We start from the raw sequence: 21,295 nt of genomic DNA on the forward strand, positions 1-21,295 counted from the left end.
ATAATGCTTACAATAATATTATTACAAAATCATATGTTAGGAACTGTGTTCATGTTGTAATATTATGATCTCTAGAACTAAGAATTTATAAATTATTGTCCATAAGTGATTCATTGTAAGTAGGTATTCAGCAGATCAAAGATTCAAATGATTATTACATCAATGTGTTGTCAGTATTCATATTATAACAAAATAGAAACCGGAATGAGTTGTAATATCCATAAGCTGTTAAGCCCTAACGTAAAAGGAAAGTTTTGATGGGTTTTTAAACCGCTTTCAATCGATGTAGCCTAAGAGATTACGTTTCTGTGTACAATTAAGAATTCTTAATGTAACTAAATATGGAATTACTTAACGATGTTGCTTTACTTGGATGTTTTTTCATCTAATCAATCTAATTTATAGCTCATTAAATCAGACTCATTACGAAGTTAGTCTTCCCGATTGGAGAGTAAAGAAACATTATGGCTTGTTATAATATCGGTTGATTATTTTTGTTATCGTACCTGCATTAACTTATAATGAAATCTTTAGAATTTGCAGTTCAATGTAAAAATAATGTATAAGTTGTACAACATTAGAAGTAATAATATATATATATTTTAAATATAATATACGATGTACAGACTTGAGCACTTGCTTGATTTGTAATCTTTACTAGTTGTGAAAAAAAGGTTTACAAATAAAGTAAAATAAATATGTATTAACCATCAATCGTACTGAAATATGTAAAAAGATTTTTGCAAAATGAAATAATATCTTAGAGATTTTCGGTGCAATAAGCGAGAAAAGAATAAGAAAAACACAACTGTTGACGCTTTCCTGGTTGTTTTGTGCCTTCGGCCTAAATATGGCGAATCGAAATGGGGTCGTCGTAAAAGCAAGCGCCACCACAGATAACATAATACCACAGAATAATAAGTGTATTATTAGGCGCCACAAACAATTACGTCATAATACCTGCATTAAACTTACGATCTGCTATAAATATCTGAGATTTATCAGTTCAATCGATACCTAAAGTTCAAACTGATAAATTTTTCATATTACCTATTTCTTTTTGAAATTGGTAAACAATGAACGAGAAATATTTAGGCAGTTTCGTATGGGATTTGTAGAAGGAAAACTTTGAATATTCCGACCAATTTACGTCATTCGTATCAATCACTTGAAAATAAAAATACAATAGTTTTCAAAAATAAAGCACTAAAATTACTAGTGACTTATATGGAAAATGTTGTTATACTATGTTATCACATACTTGTTGTGTGTGTGTGTGTACAGTAGACTAAAATAATGTATATAATTTTATTGTTATTCGATCTTACTTGGCTAAACCCTGCAACGCTGCATTACTTTGTTTTTAAGCGTTCAACTTTGTTCCTTTAGTACAACTTAAGTTCGCAATGTACGAAATGTCTTTAACGACATCTATGTCGTAAAAAATCATTAAATAAATTGATATCCAATTTAATTATGAGCAAATTTCCTATTGCTCTTTAAATGCTTTAGCAGTACCTACTACGTACGTTTTTGTTAACAGATAAAACAGATGTAGCGAACTTTCCTTATTATTAGTGTATTGTTTTTATGTGACTAAACAAATAAAATCGAGATTGACTGCTATATATCAAAATATTGAAAAACAACTGGAAATTCAGATACCTACAATATTAAGTTAAAATATGTTATGTGTAAAGGTTTTTCGTTGTTTATATAATAAACAAATAATTGTACTACGTATTAACGTTGCCAAAATATATCGGCGATGTGTAAGTACAAAATCGTAAACTTGGGCAGTTTAAATCGATCTCATAGGTAGTGCCAAGAATTTGGTGTTAAATTTATGCAATTTATTAGTTTTTTTCTTCATACGTTTTATAGACTTGATGGAGGATTCCTTCGCGTCTTTAATTAAATTAAATATCTATTTTCAAATATTTCTTCATTTGTCATAATTGCACTATATAGGAAAAAATTAAGTATTTTTTAAGTAAGTCCTCTTTGAAATGTACTTTAGGTTACTATTGTTAGCTGTATCTAAATACCGTCCACTTATTTTCCTTCATAAGCCAGGGCAATGCATAAACTGCGAACGTGCTCTCATCGCAAAATCGCCTTCATAAAGCGACTGACTATTTCAAGATAATAACTAGGCACACGTTTTCGTATACCTAAGGTTAATCAATAGAAATATATAAAATAGTATTTTCACAGACATTTTTCATTAAAAAATATGTAGTATAGTCTGATTCAAGATCGCTGCAATAAAATACCGATTAATTGGATTGTAATGATGAATAAAAATCAAATAACTTATTTGGTACAAACTTCTATCATTTTGTTTTTTTTTAATATTAAGAAGTCTATAGTTTCAGCTTTAAACCCAAGTTAAATTTAACAAATTTCACCCAAATGAAACTAGTGTGCTATTTATGCAAAGGAATGATTCTATCTATTATATTTCATAACAACAAAGACTATATAGAAACGATTTTTCAAAAAGTTTAAAATTCATAGACAATGGAGATGTTACTGTCACTGAAATCTTCTAGTAAAAAAAAAATTGCATTACCGTTGTTCTTAAATACGTATCAGTGTACCAACTCTCAGTGAAGAGTACTTTTAGTACTTAGACGTATGAACACACAGACTAACAAGACGGTTCTTCGGTTAGTATGATTTGGAGCCGAGCCAAGCGGGCCTGATGCTTTACTTAACTATATCAATACTGGAGCTGAAATCGATTTAATCTTATTTAATTCCATTATGGATCTGTATCATTTACGTTTTTAACAATCTATTTTAAGATAATGATACACTGAATAACATTCACACTACAAACGGACGGATTTTTGGAAAACATATATATTACCTAATACTCGTTTCACTATTTAGTTTTATAGCGACTCCATGTCGGAATGTGTTTAGGAGTTTTTAATTCATTTGTGTAATTAAAAAAATAATTAGTTTTCTTTCTTAACTACAAATACTTATATTTAACTTTTTCAAGTATAGCTCAATCAATTAAAATAATGATGATTCATTTATCGATCGATAAATGAGATAAAATTTATGTTAACTTTATTTGAAAATAAACTCTGAATACAATTGATATAATTTTTTATATTGCCAAATGTTCATTAGATACAGTTCATTTATGAGGCGTTCAAATTTTAATTTAAAACACTAATTTGTTATCTGTTTAATGGTGCATAAAAATGTTCACTTTATGATTCTATTTTTAAACATTAATAGTCTGTAGAAATAGCCACACAAAAATGCAAAGCGCCCCATAAAACTGTCTTGCGGTATTGTGAAATTTTCATATTCCCAATGTAATATGAACAAACGTGTTTTATTCATAAAGATTTTCAACGCTGAAGTAGATAGAATAGACTGAATATTATAACATTGAAACCACAATACTTTTATTACAGTAACTTGTGATAGGAATAATAAAATTTAATATATCAATTCTGATACGAATCGTCTGGAATCTAGATCTAGAGCTAGACGAATTATTTGGCATAAAAATAATGTTGAAATTTATTACGTAGTCATTATGAATTGCTTGCATAATTCTGTTATTTTCGTTGGTTCTTATAATAATTATTATAAACAATTTAAGAATCTCCTGTTTTAATGTATAAGAACATGTTTACCCTTACATGACTTTTACGGAAATACAGTCTATCTATAAGGTTTATTACACATTGTGTTTGTTATATATATAAAGGCTCTTTAACACAATAATTCTGTAATTCTGTATTCGTGGATTAAGCGCCTTATCCTTTTTAAATATGTTTAATTTTATTGTTTTGACAATCGTGTTCGCGTGAGCCCATGCACGTAGCGAAGGTAGGGCTTCAACAAATGAGTGTCCCGCCTTTAAAGGATATATAATAAGGAAAGGACTATGGACGTGAAAAATAAAATGTCTGGCCTGGGTGAGGAAAAGGAAATGCAGAGGTAGAGCCTCTAAGAATAAGTTGTCCGCTTTTAAGGAGTAAGGGATAAGGAAAGGTTTGACCACGGGAATAAAGAAATGAACTTGGAGTGGTGAGGAAAAGGATACGTGCCCCCGACTCCTCCAACCACCGTACGACATACACTGATAATAGTGTGCTACGCATGCTATTAACGCCAGTTCTGTTCTGTCCTTTCTGTTAGGAATTTTCCTCTGAGCTGGCCCACTTCATGCCGAAGCGTGCTCCACTTCCACATTGAATAAATGTTTACAATTACATCTTATATATAAAATTATCGTGTTATAATGTTACTCCCCCGAAACCGGTGGACGGATTCAAATGAAATTTTGTGTGCATATCGGGTAGGTCTGAGAATCAGTCAAAACCTATTTTTTATAACCTTAAATGTTGAGAATTCGGCAGAACAGCGTTTGACAGGTCAGCTAGTATAATATATATTTGAAAACTCGAGCAGGATTTGTAGCTAAAATATATCATGACCTTTATAAATTCGTTAAAAGACTGTAAAACGCTACCTCACTTTTGGATCGCAATTTGATGTTTAATATTTAAAATCTAATCTAGGCTCAAAGATTTACTTTAAACCAGTTTGTCTAGAACGCGAGTACCAACCTACTGAATATTTCACACTTGTAACGTGAACTTAAAATTATAGGTTCTTGTCATTGACTTGCATTATACAACTATATCAATGATTCTTGTTTATTTCCTATTTCAAATATTTTGTTTTAGACTATATATAAACTTCTACAATACATTGAAATACAAAGTGAAAGAAATCACTCAATTCTAAAATCAATTAAATTCTATTGTAAAAAAAAAAAACAGATATAGAAGAAAAAGACAGCTATTGTGATAATTGTTTTGGTGGATATTGGCGATCTTATTATCTTTAACACGCTCTTATTACCTTCAGCTGTATGTGTGAATGTAACCCACAACTTTAGTCTTTATTTTGATCCACTTTGACATGTTTGATCCAAACTTTCTTCACTTATTAAAGATCGGTAACAAGACAATCATTTCATGATCATCGGAAAAGGGTAAAATTTAACATATTTTGAGGGTAGCGAGTGACGCGATGTGTTCATACGGCTGGAGGGAGTGTAATTGTCTAAGACGTCGACTGTCTCCCCGCACGGTTATCACGCGCGGATCGCGTGCTATTTTTACTTTACATGGATTTTCAAAAGCACTTCACGGGAAGTTTTTTCGCTTTTTAATTTCCTTTATATTATCTAATAATCATAACATCACGTTTGCGTTCATATCTCGATTGGGTGCTTTATATGAATAAAATAATATGTTGTATTTAGATCGACTCTTTGAACTAAGTTTAATTGAAGCTTAATTATTTTTGTAATGATAGCGTACTTTTACATTCATTTATCATTTATCATAATAAATTGATACTGTTATAAAAAACTGAGCAACATATCAATAGATCTACAGCCAAATCCAATTAAGTTATGTAATTGAAGGTGATAGTAAATTCTAATGCTATCCATGATTATTACGAAGCATGATTGCATAAGTAATAGAGCACTAAGTTTAAAAAAAGTTTAATTTTACATTTCCTTACAAGCAATAGCATAAGAGGTCTACAAAACAGTATCTTTAACGATGAATAACATATACTAACATGTACATTTTTAAAATATTTTTTGAAATACGATGACAATTGTTTTTACTTTTTTTTATTTTATTTTAGTATGCTTTCTATAAAAATCGTTACTATTGAATATCTATTTATAAATTGATATAATTAATAGTTAATTTTGGCACATGTTTTTTGTTTTCTCTCATGGTCAAAGCGCCCACGAGTTGAAAGTTACAACATTTTCTATTGTATATTGGATTAAAAAGCTGCTATCACCTTATTTGAAAAAATCCTGGCCTTCAAGCGAATATTGTTACCTATACAATACAAAACATATTACACGGGCGTGCCTCATTTAAATGATTTGTTATATTCAAATGGTATTATGTAACTCTTTATCTGTCAATCAGAGAATTAACAATGTTACGTATACAATGACTGTTCACTCCGTAAATCTATATATTTTTATGTAACGTTGTAGTTAATGTGTGTAACTTAGTTATAGGAGGTTTAACCATGTTCAGAAACGGATCATTTAGCAAGTCTACGCAATAATTTTTGCAGTATAAGTCGTTTAATAACCTAAAGTATTCCTGGATCAGGTATTTATAACTGTGAACGAATTCGAAATATATATATATTAATACGAAAATACATTTATTTCAAGGACAAAACAAAAATAAAAATAATGAGAAAAAAAAGAAAAAGACTTCCTCGGTAGGGAGTCCTTGAAAAAGGGACGCCAACTCAATTTAATCCTGCTGCAGTAATGCTCACACGGCGCTAGTTTTCAGGCCCCTAGACATTGTCACGATTAGAGAAAAATTATATATATAGATTAGCGCGACATTTATTGTCTGTTTGTATTTATTTATAGTTATATCATGTCGTACATATAATACATCATGTCATGTCGAACAGTGATTAAAAATATGTTAAACGCGTATTTTATGCCGTGAATATTGACTACATTTGATTATTTATTTAGTCTGAGCACAGATACTATAATACTACTCTAGTAGCCTGTGTCAGGATATTCTATAGAGATTCGTAATAATAAGTTATAAATGTATCAAAATGACTTCTTTTTAGCGCATGTACACGAGATCAAATATTTCATTTTAATTTAGATGAAAAAATAGGTTAAAAATTCAGAATATAACACCGGTTCACCATCCATATTTTATTAATGGTTGAATCAAGCAACCGTTTTAAAGTTTAAGACTAATCGAAACTTTTGTCCAGTTTAAAATGCATTCGAAAATTCAGCGCTTAATTAACCTACTATGAATTCTCACCTGACTATTTGGAAATGTAGCGAAGGCGGATTGGACCTTATGCAGCGCATGGTCCTGCTGATGGGCTGGCGGAGGCCGTCCCTTGGGGAAATAGAAGCGTGGTATGACCCGGGACGGTCCAGCCGCGCGGACCGACCGCTGGAGGGTCGTGTGGGGCGGCGCTGATGATGGCTTTGATGGTGTTGACGCTGAGTAGTTCTGTAAAGAAATGAATTTGTGAATATATCGTATTCGTTATGACGAATGAGTGTGTAAATCATGAAGGTACATGGATATTCTTGATAATAAAATGCCTATTAAAATTTATAAATTTAAAGTTCAATGTCTCGTTTGAGTAGTATGGGGCAGATGATTTATATATCGGTTTCATCGGTCGATTTTCTTTATTGACAAGTAAGTCAGCCTTCTCTGCGAGACCGAGATGTTTTGTTTTTATATCTTAATTTATACTAATTGTTTTTTTCTGAGTTAAATTAGTGACTTGAACCTACTGAGTTGTTTTATATTCTCACCACATAGGGGAGCTATAAAACGTAGATTTGCTGACTGAAGTAAACTTCACAAAAAAAACAAATCGTTAAGCGTCCTTATGAACTAAAGTTCAAAGGTCATTTGTGTTATTCGGACAATCCTACTAATAATATAAATGCGAAAGTTTGTAAGGATGTGTGTGTGTTTATTGCACTTTCACTCAAAAACTACTGAACCGATTGCAATGAAATTTGGTACGTAGACAGCTGGACAACCGGAATAACATATAGGCAATTTTTTATCCCGATATTCCTACGCGGGGCGCAGCTAGTATATTATAATAATAGCTTTTGTTGACCTACGCGGTGATATAACAACGTTATTAAGGATTTATCTCATTGAGAAAATGTATGTGACGACTATTGCCGTATAATTCCAGACAAATTTTCTATAGCTTTTCTTACGTACCACAGTAATGTTCGTTTTAATTTTTTATCAATTACGATAACTATTACAAGTCATAAAATTGTTCAATTTACATTTATTTAAAATCGGAAATATTTAAGTACGCTTCGTATAATTAACACCTAGCGTAGATAAAACACAAAAAAACGTTGAACTGCACCAGAAGATTCTGGTTGTAATGTATATTTATGAATCACAATCGTAAGTATAATAATACCAATGTTTTGCGGAGAGTATTTTGAATAAAGCTGATATAAATAAACGTGTAGGCGTGGGATTCAGACGAGTGGGAATCGGGAGCAGCTCAGTTAATTGTTCAGAGAATCATGTTTCATGAATTAGGTAAGGTCATAATCTAACATTAATAGAAACGTCCTCTGTACAAATGGACTATTTGACTCTATTGGAGATATATCTCGACTGTATGTTATATATAAAGTTATTTTATATGCACACATTAAGTGTTTTATTTTATCCTAAGATTAAACTTAGTTGATCATTTAATTTTTTTGTTTTATAGCATTGAATTTCTCACTTAGTTGATCATGTCATTTTCATCATAATTTTTTCTGTTTTACTTATTAACTTTTTTTTTTTTATTATTTACTGAGATTTATTACATAACATAGAAAGATTCATAAATGATGTAAACATAAACTAATTCATGTTTCTCCGCGTACCGTAAGCAAACGACCGCTACCTGTATTTTTTAATTATTTAAACTTTTAATGCGGGTAGATATAAACTTTTAATGAAGAGCCACATCGGTGACTTTGCTGGCCGTGAATATATGTTACTTTTTTATCAAATAACATTTCACAAATTGTCAATATTATATTGTACATACTTCATTATGCTCCTAAAACTCATGGTAACGAACGATTTATATTGGTGTGTTACTAAACGGCTCCCACGCAATACACACACTCACTTTAGTCTTTAGAAAGGTTATCAAGATATGTTTGGATTACAGTCCTACTTCAATTTGAATTTCAGCCCAACATAGATACATACGATCAAGTTATACATGAAAAACACTAGTTATCCAATAAGAAAGAGCTATATAGATATCAGAATACGGATCTTGGCTTTATCTATCAATACTTGTAGGTACACTATTATATTGTGGCCATACTGTGCGATCTCAACATCGACCAGAAATCCTATTAAGATTCGTCAATTGTTTGAAATAGAACAATGTGAATAGTTATAAATTATGTTAAAGAACGTAACACTAACGATTCTCTACATCATGGATATTAAGTACATCCTACGTCTCCATCTTTTCTTCCTCATAGCTTCACATGTTGGGTGTATTGCTACTGTGTCCATTTACGTAATCCACTGATATTGCCTTTTTATCGCCGTCGGTCGTTAGACCGCGTCTATCAAGCAACATTATTGGCGCATCGTTATATTCGTTCCGCTCTCCTTGGCCTAAAAATTACGAACGACAACACCCCATACACATATTCATAAGATGGAATTCAATTTTCTATTCAATTATGAACTTAATTATAATTAATTGTAATTAATAAAAGGCTGCTTCATAATTTCGCGGCAGGGCTTTATCTTTATTATAATGGTGGTACCATGATTCATTACGCTTATTTGTTTTTGTTACCCAATTTACGTATTATCTAGCTTACGCTTGACTGTGGGTTTTGGATAAATTTTTCTGTTTATATTTTTAATGATTAAAGAATTATCTTCTTTCTAGCGGGTTTAAAAATTGTTATTTTCAAAGATTCGTGTCGAATCCTTTTTGGTCACATGACTTTTGAGACCGATTTAATACCGCTATTAAATGTACCTTGTATTCAGCTAACACTGAAGTTGGAACTTTGAAATTGATCTGTAGACGTAGTAGGTGTATATATCGCACTCATTACAATGATCGTGTTTTATAGACTACAGAGTAAAACCGTAAATAGACATTTAACTGTAGTGATACCTTTTAAGGGGATAATCACTTAGGAGCAGCGAGTAAAAATAATCTTTTGTATTAAAAACCATGTTTGAGAATATGGAAATATTATTAACAGTTTATTGCTATCATTGTGTTATTTAATTAAAAAATAGTGTCGTTTCCATTTGGTTTAGCTGGCAGAGGCAAGACAATTGCTCGGTACATAATAAAAAGTTATTATTTCCACGTGACTCTGTTATCACGAACTCATCTATACAAATGTCTAACTAAACAGAAACAGTATAGGAAAGTAAATTGTTGTATGAAAACTACAATGTTAGAAAATTTATCAGATTGACCCAACAATGAACCTAATATACCACATGAATACATATTTTTTAATTCATCGTTTCATTGGAAAATACACGAGTTTAACAGTCAAACTATTTGAGAAATACAATGATTTCGTAACTACATTGAAATAAATCGAAATCGTTCATCTATTGAAATCGTTTTAAAGGAAATAAATTCATTCAAATACTTCCAATGCTATTCCGTAGCCGTTCTATTAACATTACATAGCCACAGATAATATAATACTTTTCGATCTATCCTATAATTCTTTGTGTAGGATTACTCGGTGGAAATATAAAATCTGAGAAGACTTAGTAAGGCGATAAGTGGATGTAAAGCCAAGATAATAAACGTAATGGGCGTGAACAGCATTAAATCTCTCTTAGTGTTATTATTACCTGGGACAACTCCAGATAATATACTTTAATGAGGATATTAAACATTTATTATATTTTTTTCATGTTCTTATTTTGAATTGCATAAAAAATTGTTATTGGATTTAGTTCATAAGGTGATAAAATTTTAAATATCTTTCATAGCTTAGTTTAGACATATCGAATATAGATATAATTTATTTGGCGTTAAGACTTACCCGAAATTACACTGACTTTCAAAACTGCTATGCAAATTTGTTACTTGGACACTTCGAGGCTTAAAGTGATTAATAGTAGACATTTCACCTTTTATTTTCTGAGATTACATTTAGAATTTGCGGGACGAAGGATTTATTGAAAGGATAAATCACTTTTAAATCACTACAGTTTTGAAACATTAGTTTAATAATAATTAATTTTCATATATATTAAGATATATTATGTATTATTAAATAAGTATGGTATTGGTGTTTAAAAAGATTTTGATATAGTCGTTCCACAACAGCATTATATTGTGCGGTTTACAGATTATGAAGTTTACCAACCTACTCATTAGGCATTAGTATAAGTAATATTTATTATTCACTAGACACTCGTTGTGGCTCCGCTCGGATATCAAGATTCCTATTTTGTCGCAAAGGAACATTTAATCGGGAAAGTCATCTCATAACCTCTCTGTGTACCAAATTTCATCAAAATCCGTTTAGTAGTTTTAGTGTGATTGACAGACAAACACCCAACAAATAAAGTTTTACATTTATAATATATGTGTGATGTGGTAAATAAATCTGTAGAGTTTTTTTTTATTTTAGAGGCAAATCTCAGGAACTACTGGAACGATTTGAAAAATTTTTCCAGTATTAAGTGAGTGATACCCATGTATGGAGGAAGGATATAAAACATAATATACGACGTGAGTGACACGGTAGGCCATCATAAAGTTTTTCCATAAATTGTATTAAGTATACATAATAGTTTGTGTTCAGATATTTTTGATTCCTCATCGTTATATATATAATTTTCCTTTGTATATTCAGTTTTGGGTCTAATAAATTAACCTAGATAATATGAGTATAAATTTAATTGGTTTAATATCCTGCAACTGAAAAATGTTATAAAAACAAACCAATGTCCAAACCAACCGTCGCATGTAAATTTCAAAAACTTAGTGACGTAATGAAATGAGAAACAAAACCGAATTCTTAATCCGATGCATCCGTCAAATAATTATCTGAAATAGAAAACAGCAGAAAATTTCAAACAAAAATGTACCCACGGCGTTAACTTTTAAATACGTAAATCGCGTTTATACATAAAACCTAACACCGTAACCTAATTTGCTCCAAACATTGCCCAAGTTTACGATTATAAATAGGTTAAGTTGCGGAGATAATGAAACTTGTATTTTTCAAGATAAGAAGCGCGAAGTAATCTCGTCGAGACACTTCGTCGTTAAGAAATCTTTGTTGTTTTTAATTTAGGCTTATCCTAAGTTGGAAACTTAGCAATATCTACGGTAAAGTGCTGAGCGCTTGCTCACGCTGTTGAGCACAAAATTTATACCGTCCCTACTGAAGTGTCCTTGAATATGTATTAAGAAATTCTGCGTCAAATAATTTATACTAATTTATTATATTAACACAGATTGTACCCGAATATCTCAGGCTTCTAAGGGTTATATCACGTTAGAATGCGATAACAAAATCAAATGAAAATTTATCAAAATCTTTGCTTTAATTAATTTTACAATGTTCATGAAAGTTATGTTTAGAATACTCTTATAGTAAAGGCATAATAAATTGAATGTTTTTGTCTATTAATACTCGCACAACTCTCGGTCATTTATCTAATCTTATAAAAATCTAAGAACATTATGGAAGCGCGTGTACCTGTCCGTTAACAAACGCTTTCCAGGCATTGTATGATGGAAATGTGAACTTCCAAACAAACTTTAATTATTCAGTATAGCATAGAGAGTACAATTCGCGATATTCCTTGGTCTATAATTATCACTAAAGCGGCGCGGGGCGGCGACCAAGCTTTATAAATAGCACGCGTACGCTTCTCCTCCACACCAAATTGGGAAACGGCATTGCCCGATACATGCTTTGATGGATTTAACGTTTAAACGCGATTGGAACTTGATGGGATATAGCCACATTTGGAGACCTTTACGCCTAACGAGTGCGGGGACGGTAGTAGAAATTTTCATTACTGCATAAAGCGTGAGGCTTCGAGGCTTATTCTGGAAAGTATGGTATGGGTAAAAGTGTATCATCTAAATTCGTTATTATTAAAAAATGTAACCTGTAGTGGTTTGTTCTAAGTAGAAAATCTCAAATTATATCATAAAGACTAGAATGCATACAACTCACACTTTAAAATTGTTTTCCCTTTATTTCTAAGCAAAACCTTCCAAGTTTAAAATATTGAAGTGTACCGACCAAACTTCTAAGGATAATAAATGGCGCTAAGTTTATAAATTGTGGTTGCTTTGATGAAGTTAGTTGTTCGAGATAGACTGTGTCTAGCTTTAACTTCATTATTTTTACAAATTCTCAAAGTTTATCGTAATTTCATTACGATAACGCAATTGTACTTACCTATTGGAAAATCAATTTTCTCCTTGTAATTTCGTTTTCCTTTCACGACGATTTTTCTACGGACAGAATATAAAATTCAGCATCTTTTGATAATATAATTTGGTGTGGGATAGGCCTTGATATTGTAGATATTTCGTAGATTGGGCTTTGCATGTACGTACATGTTAAACAAAATCGGAATTAAAATAACAGTGGTTTCTATGAGTATGTAATCTGTCGTGAAAAATATAGAGGTTGTTTTATTAAAATGATTTACCTTTTCTTTATAACCGTATAACGTCGCCGATTTTTGTAATTGTATATTTTTAAACTAAGGGTCTTTTGAATTTAAAAGGGTCAACAAGTTACGGCAAATTTTTAACAAGCCTGGAGCGCTTTAATTAATTTCATTTGTAAAAAGTGTCACTTCGAAGTCGCTTTACGATCTTCCGTCTTTATTTACACCTAAGGACACTACCACGTTTGATTGGCTATCTCTTTCCGAACGCTGATATAAGTTTGTTTTGGTTTCAGCAGTTTCAGACCAGCTGAGAGAGTCTGACGCGTTTCCATGGAAACCATTGATCGCCCGCCATTTTGAATGCAGCCGTCTGCGATACGTCTAGTGACTGTATTTAATAATAAATAGAATGCGTTTTGCATAGTATACCTCAGGGCATCATCTATTTAGTTTCATACGATTGATTATAAGTATTATTAATGATATGAAGGACCTTTACTAAATGTTATGATAAAGACAATAGAGGTTACAAAAAATAAAACACAGAAACTAGATACCGATTTACTTTTCCTTCTTGGTAGCAATATTTTATGTAGCCACATCAATAAATCTGTATCCCTGTCTTGTTGACATTTCTACAAATACGATATAGACACTACACAATATAACTTTATCGATATAAAAGGCGCAGCATTCGGAAGCCATACCTTGTCCTGATGTGTCCTGTCTCTTGTGTGAGTGCCAAGGATAGTAAATCAATAAACGGCGCCAGAAGCGGTATTTGATCTCAATTTAGAACGAATTTGTGACCGTCGTTTCGAAAGTATCAAGTTAAATTTATCATTGACATTATTTTATGCATTGGCCTGGCCTGGCTTTTACTGAATTTTAAAAATAGAATTTACATCTTTTATGTCAAAATAATTTAAGCGCTCCTTAAATCAAACAAAACAACTGCGTACTTACTTCGACCTTAAAACAGGTGACGATTATGTATTTTGTAAACGTAAACTGTTTTTTTTTCTGAAATAAAACATCGAAAACAAACATTATACCTAGTAGCTGTATTACTATATTAGTACTTTATTTGGATTTGAAGGTGTGATGTAAATAACATTTAATACCTTCAAAATTTATATCTAAAATAAGTTAAAAGAGTAATTCCTTGTATACATGTTTATGAAATTCAGCCGCTATATATGGCTGTTTTCTTAGAAAACGTGACAAACACTTATAAAATATCTCGTTTTACTTTACACAACTAACAGAAAATTATACCCCCGTCAAATCTGTACTTTCATGGAGACTGCGTACGCACGTGGAGCATGTATAATCAATTTTGATTGCAAAACCATTTCATACGGAAGGGTTACGTTAAAAGGAAGTTTCATTAATCGAGGAAAGTCGAACAATTTGATTGATGATGATGCGGACTCTATAGAATATTCTCATTAATAACCATGTTAATAGAAAAGCTGTGTTTGTGGTGTTTGGTTTATGTTTACCAAGTAGTTGAAACAAAAGTGTCGATTCGTTATATCGTCTCGATATCAGCAATGTTATTTTAATATTTTCCTAATGACTATATTGCTTAATCGTTTCAGAAAAAAAAATTAATTTAAATTAATAATTGGTATTTCCTTTTTTAATTTAAACAGAAGGGAATGAGACGGGACGTCGTCCTGTCGCTCAACATCTTACCTCTGCAATTGATTTTTTTCTAAGCTGTAAAATTTTCTCACACCCCTCTACAAACTAAAAATGGACTTAAGAAAGATAATAAATTCTAGAGCAGCATATAACATACTAATAGTGTTCTGCACATACGATTGCAATATCAATAATTTTTTAAATAATTTTTATTCGAGAGTCGAGCATGCTTCGGCACGAATTGTTAGAATGGTTAGCACGCATCAGGGAAGTACCACTCTCCCACAAGAGACATGCTGCTGTGTTTCGTACGGTGAGGTGAGTTCCTTTTCCTCACTCTTAACAGCCCATTCCTTCTTTCCAATTGTCAACCATTTCCTTATTCTTTTCCCCTTAAAAGCGAGTAACGCACCCGCAAAGACGTGGAATCTGAGAATGTTCTTGGCGACGATGTTCGCTTACCATCAGGTCAACATTATATATGAATTTAATTTGCTAAAAAAAAAAAACATTTGAAATATTGTACAATATAACGCTTCGCCCAAACGCGAAGCCACTGGTTTAGCAAAATTTATGCTGAATACGGAACGATTTTTTGATGCGAGGTAAAAGGGCTTTGTATTGGATTTAATGCTACCGTGACTCTCTTGATGATGTTTTTTCCCGAAACAAACGTCCGTGAAACAAAAATATAGTATGAATGAGTGTTTAAAACAGGCGCAAACATATATTACTTAAATAAGTATTACTGAATCTTTTCACGTGCTAATAATATATCAAGAAATCACATTTATACTAAATAGTCTAGATACTTCAGCGTTTAAAAAACAAACGCAAGTTAAGCAGACGTTCTTAGTAATTCTTACCGCAATAGCGGATAAAAGAATGAAAAGTTAGTGCGGTATGAATGACGCTGAATTGAAGAAAGGAGTCGGAGAGTCGGACGTGATGCTATTGTTGTGCGATTTGTTTCGAACTAAGTGCTAGTCTTTCACACCGTGTAGACTGTGGGTATTCTAAATATATTACGTTGGGCGGTTGAAATGTCATTTGATATCGCTGTCATTTATTCTTGTAGATCAGGATACGTAGATATGATCTAATGTTGTGACATATGAATTTGTTGTATGTATTAAAAATTTTATGAATTCGAATTGTTTTTAGAAAATATTATATATTTGTGTTTCTGCATTTCATCATATTTATGTATGGGACAAATTGTGATTCTATATCGATGTAATAATTGTAGCTAGGTGATAAAATACATACATAAATTTGCAAACAATCCAAGAGTCGTAACAAATCTCGAACCAAAATAAAAATCATTACCTTTCCAAGAAAAAGAAAAAGGCGTCTCATTTAGTAGAACCCTTTTGTTGAAGATAGATGGCAATTTATTTTATTCTATATACATGTTTGAAGGTTTTTTTTTAATGAACGAGAGCGAGGGTAGCCAGCGAGTTTCAAATATTTCAAAGGTGCCAAATATAGCACAGTTACGAACCAAACTAATTTCGTTGCTTTGTTGAGTTTGATGCTCTAACTAAGCACGCTAACGAATATGGAGTCTAATTAGTACGAACTATGTTCGATTGACGTGGAAATAACAAAAGATGTATGAGCTTATTATATTAATAATTATAAATCTGAATTCAAAAGTAAATAGCTTGTGCCAATATCACGAAATATATACAAAATAAAAGGTCAATTATTCCCCAATTGTTAAAATCCTTATAGTATTGCCTGTTTTAGTTCGTTATTTTCAATGATTAAGAAGTTGGTTTCGAGTTTCACTATGGTACGAAATGTTTTCAAAAGATTAGATAAGTGAAACCGGAATGGCAGCATGTTCTCTATTACATATGCACTACCATATGACATAGTTTTGTAATCTATAGGTATCTACTTATTTAGATGAACCATAAGGAATGTCAATACATTCATAAATTCATTTTTAATGTTAAGTAGCGCCTACAAAGCAAAGCAAAGACTATTACTGTGGTTGTTATGTATTATGTTCTTATTAAAAACAGTATTTTAATACTAAATGGCCCATATTTATCGTTTCCAATGAATTATGTTCATGTAAATAAAGAAATCATCGATTGCAAATTGCTTCCATAATAGGTTTTTGTTGCTGGATATTTTTTAAGAGGAAATACAATTAAGTACTTCATTTTCTATTCTCATAGATTTCTTCACAATTATGCCAAGAATAATTCCAAGAAATTTCTTCTATAATCTCCTTGTAAATTTGTATGTAATTAGCATTAATATTTATGGGGAAAAATATAAGTAAATTCCTACAGATCACCATCACGTAAGATAGTGTTTATAAAAGTTTGGGAGCGTTGATGCATTAGAAACTAACAGTTATTGGACCGAAATAACAATAATAGAACTATAAAATAAATTGTAAAAACATTCCCAGGCACGCAATAACAAAATAAAAGAATGTGAACATTATTGAAATTTTTTTGGTATGTGAATGATAGCGATTGGCGATGTAGAGTCAATGATCGAGCTTAGCCTGCCTTAAGAGAACTTATATATCTAAATTTACACCTGGGGATATCTAAAGGCTATAAATAAATACACATTTATGAAATAAAGGGTTGTATAGAAGTTTAATCAACATTAATTAGTAAATTTATTGAGCTTTACGCCTCAGCTCGCGTCTTTTAAAACGAAACAAATCATGTACTTAAAATCTTCCACGAAAACCACGCTATGCATGTGAAAATAGTATGAAAATTTTGGGTTTATCACAATGCGGACAGTTTAGTTATGATGAATTACTTATGTTTGAAAAACAGCTGTAGTAATACTACTTATTTTGAATAGATAAGCGTAAATTACAGCAAATGAAAATTTCCCGCCGCTTAGTTCCCTACCATGATATGCATCTTGTCTTATTCCAAGACTGCGAACTAACAAAGTATTCCGAACAATAAGCAATTGTTTTGATCAGCCGCCAGTCACAACCAACAATGCGTCATAACACGCCTTCATTTATTGATATAGTGTTACTTCTTCTCGCTGCGTTTCTGTTTTCGAATTACTGTTTATACGCTAAGGAAAAAATTTTTTTTTAATAATTACTAAAGTAAATGCAATAAAACAACATCGTATAAAGAGCTTTTAGATCCATTAATCGCTTGCATAATGAATATGAATGGGATCTTAATTATGGTCACATACATAGTATATTTTTTTTACTTAGGAAAACTGGTATCTTGTGTGATATATAAATAAATTTTAAATGTAATATGACTTGTAGCATTTTTGGATCTATTTTATCTATATAAGATAGCTTTAATATTTTACGGTTATATTTAAGTGATGTATATAAAAACGCTACATCGATACATACGATGTGTTATCACGATTCAATCGAGTAGATTTATTGTAATTTATTTTCGATAGTATTGTAATTTTTCTATTTTCGTATTTTCTATTTATATTTAAAACGTACCATTGCCATCAAGTTTAAAGTATACAAATAATTACTAATATTAATGTATACACTCGTACCTCAACAAATTATCGCTCGGCGAGCGTGTAGCTGGCGAAAGTGAGTGAAACAAATGTTAAAATAATGCACTTTAATTTGTCACCTAATCAAATACAACAGGAACTTGCATCATTCGTGCAGTGGCATTTATGTTGTTGGGCGTTTAAATTCGCACGCAAACTTGCATTGGAATTGTTTCCTATAATATAACTATTTGCATTGTAATGGTACCAAGAATCATAATGAAATCTAATGAAAAATTATGAGATTAATCAAGGGAATAAATTAAGAATGTTTTTTATTAGTAATATGTCTTCATATCATATTATTGTTAAATCAAATGAAGACATCAAAGAACAATTAGTTGGATAGAATAGATAAATAAAAATGTAACCTTAAATCGATTATTTATTATTCAATGTATTATTCGCATCGAATTTTTTTTAGGAAAGTGCAATTCACTTATAGAAGTCAATCAACCATAAACACATAATCAATCTTGTCTAGCTATGTCATTATAAAATACCAACTCACCGCATTTCTGAACCCTTTACCAATAATTACATCTTCGGTATCTGACATATGTTCTACCTATCCATATATAATCACATAATCTTTCACATCATTTAAACATTTCACCACATAGCACAATATTATAATTTTATCGAAATCATAGTTACGCCACGTTACATTAAAATGTCTCCACGATTTCACTGACACTTTTGGATATAAAATTAAAAACGGCACGTACACATCAGAATGTTGTTACTCAATTATGTAGTCTTTATTAATACGTACATTTCACAATAGCAGATAACAACCGTTTACGACCGATAAGAAGCAGGTAGAGTGAGGTGCGGGGACAACAACCTTTACAATTTAATATATGAAAATTCAGGCGTGTGTAATTTACCAGAATGTAGTTTAAACTAAAATGTTAAAACAATTTGAGAAAATTCATTCGTGGGTAAAACTCACTGTTTTGTTTAATGCAGTCTGTCTTTTTTTATTATGTGTTTCAATAACAAGCTGTGAAAAATTTCATAATGTAATTGTCTTATAACTATGAAATTTAAAAGATATGGAATCTTTTTAAACTGCCTTAATTTAATGACTTTTTCGTTGTTTCAGTTTATTTTTTCTAAGAAATATAAATACAATATAACGTTCTGCACGGGATGAAGATTCATATTTTATAATATGTATATTGCTAGCAAAATCATAATGTAGCGAGACAGTTTTCGTGGGCGATTAAAACTCAACTTGGCCTTAATTCCTCTGAATATAGCAACGGACGAAATGAAATGAAGCGTTAAAATCTTTTGTCAAATATCATATGAGATTTAAGAAAATGACGCAACGGAATAACATTTTAGTAGGCTAGAATTAATGATATAAATAATAGCAGATGTGTGATTTGAAGTCAAACTTGGATTCGTCAAAGAAAAGGCACAATTTAGTGAATGTAACATACCTTATATATTGAACGTTCAGAGCAGAATACCAAAAACAAAAGAAAACATCGATAACATACAGATAGGTAATAGTTAAAACTATCTCTCAAATTATATTTTATGCTTTAAATAACATTTTTTAACACCTTGTCTGTGTAACATTCACGGTGCATAAAAGAGCATAGCCGAAGGGACTACAGCGATGAATAAGTTCATTCTCCATTATGCAGCTTGTTATTTGAGTGCTAGAGTTAAGAGTTGCTTATCATTTTCGACACCTACCGTATAATGCTGGACAAATGGTAAACAAACGATTATATCTACATGATGAGCGTATTCTGTGCTTTAGGTATATTCAATTATATAATATATATTACGTAATATTTAAACCGAAAAAAGGTGTTGAAGATTGTGTGTTTTTATTACACCTGCTTTTAAATACTGGCCACTTTAAGTACATTAAAAAAATAATTGTTAATCACACATATTTTGGAAGTTAAGATATTTAGGCATACGCTGACCTACGCTGTATAAAGTGAATACACATTAAATGATTTATACAGAATCTTACTTGCCTACTCATAGCAAAAGAAGTAATCCATCTGATTAATTATCAACCGATTTCAAAAAGAGGAAGTGGTTATCAATTTGACTGTAAATTTCTTTGTGTTTGTAACCTCATAACTTTTTACTTGGTGAACCAATTTTTATAATTCCCATTTAAATTTAGTTTAATAACCCGCTCTGCATTAAAACTACGTACATGGAGCCACATGCATAAAATATTTACTTTATACATATATACTAGCTGCGCCCCGCGGTTTCACCCGCGTAAGTCCGTATCCCGTAGGAATATCGGGATAAAAAATAGATGTTGGCCGATTCTCAGACCTACCCAATATGCTTACCAAATTTCAGAGGAATCGGTCCAGCCGTTTCGGAGGAGTATGGCAACGAAAACTGTGACACGAGAATTTTATATATTAAAGATATGCTTGCGTATTTAATATATCTATTTGTACATTTATGGTATATCCACGTTTTGCAGAATACGGAATGAGGATATTCTTGCTATATGTCGGACATCTTAATTATTTCAATCAAAAACAAGTCTTGAAACATGCTTTAAACATAAGAAATAAGTCAAATCACAACAAATTCGAAAGTGAAATATAGCAGTGGCATTAATTGGAAACAACACGTGAATTTTGAATTTTTGAACGCATACATTAATTAATTAGCAATGTAGAATTTTAATGAAGTTATATAGATGGTTGAAACTTTATTTACGATGAAACATGGAATCTATCTCCATATTTTGAATATACTTAGTCTGGCCATAAATACTGTTACACTTAATTATAAAAAAATATTACATTTGAATTTCGAAT

The 21,295-nt window shown here is 31.3% G+C and overlaps 1 protein-coding gene across 1 annotated transcript in view; it reads right to left on the bottom strand.

Annotated features, from left to right (window-relative positions):
- The window catches only part of LOC119829868, a 79,693-nt gene that overhangs the window by 14,275 nt on the left and 44,123 nt on the right, over positions 1 to 21,295 (bottom strand). The window contains exon 2 of the mRNA XM_038352567.1: positions 6,891 to 7,088. Within this exon, the coding sequence (XP_038208495.1) occupies positions 6,891 to 7,088 (198 nt within the window). The remainder of the gene's footprint in view (positions 1 to 6,890; positions 7,089 to 21,295) is intronic.

Source organism: Zerene cesonia, chromosome 11, assembly GCF_012273895.1.
Source record: "Zerene cesonia ecotype Mississippi chromosome 11, Zerene_cesonia_1.1, whole genome shotgun sequence".
NCBI classification, from domain to species: Eukaryota; Metazoa; Arthropoda; class Insecta; order Lepidoptera; family Pieridae; genus Zerene; species Zerene cesonia.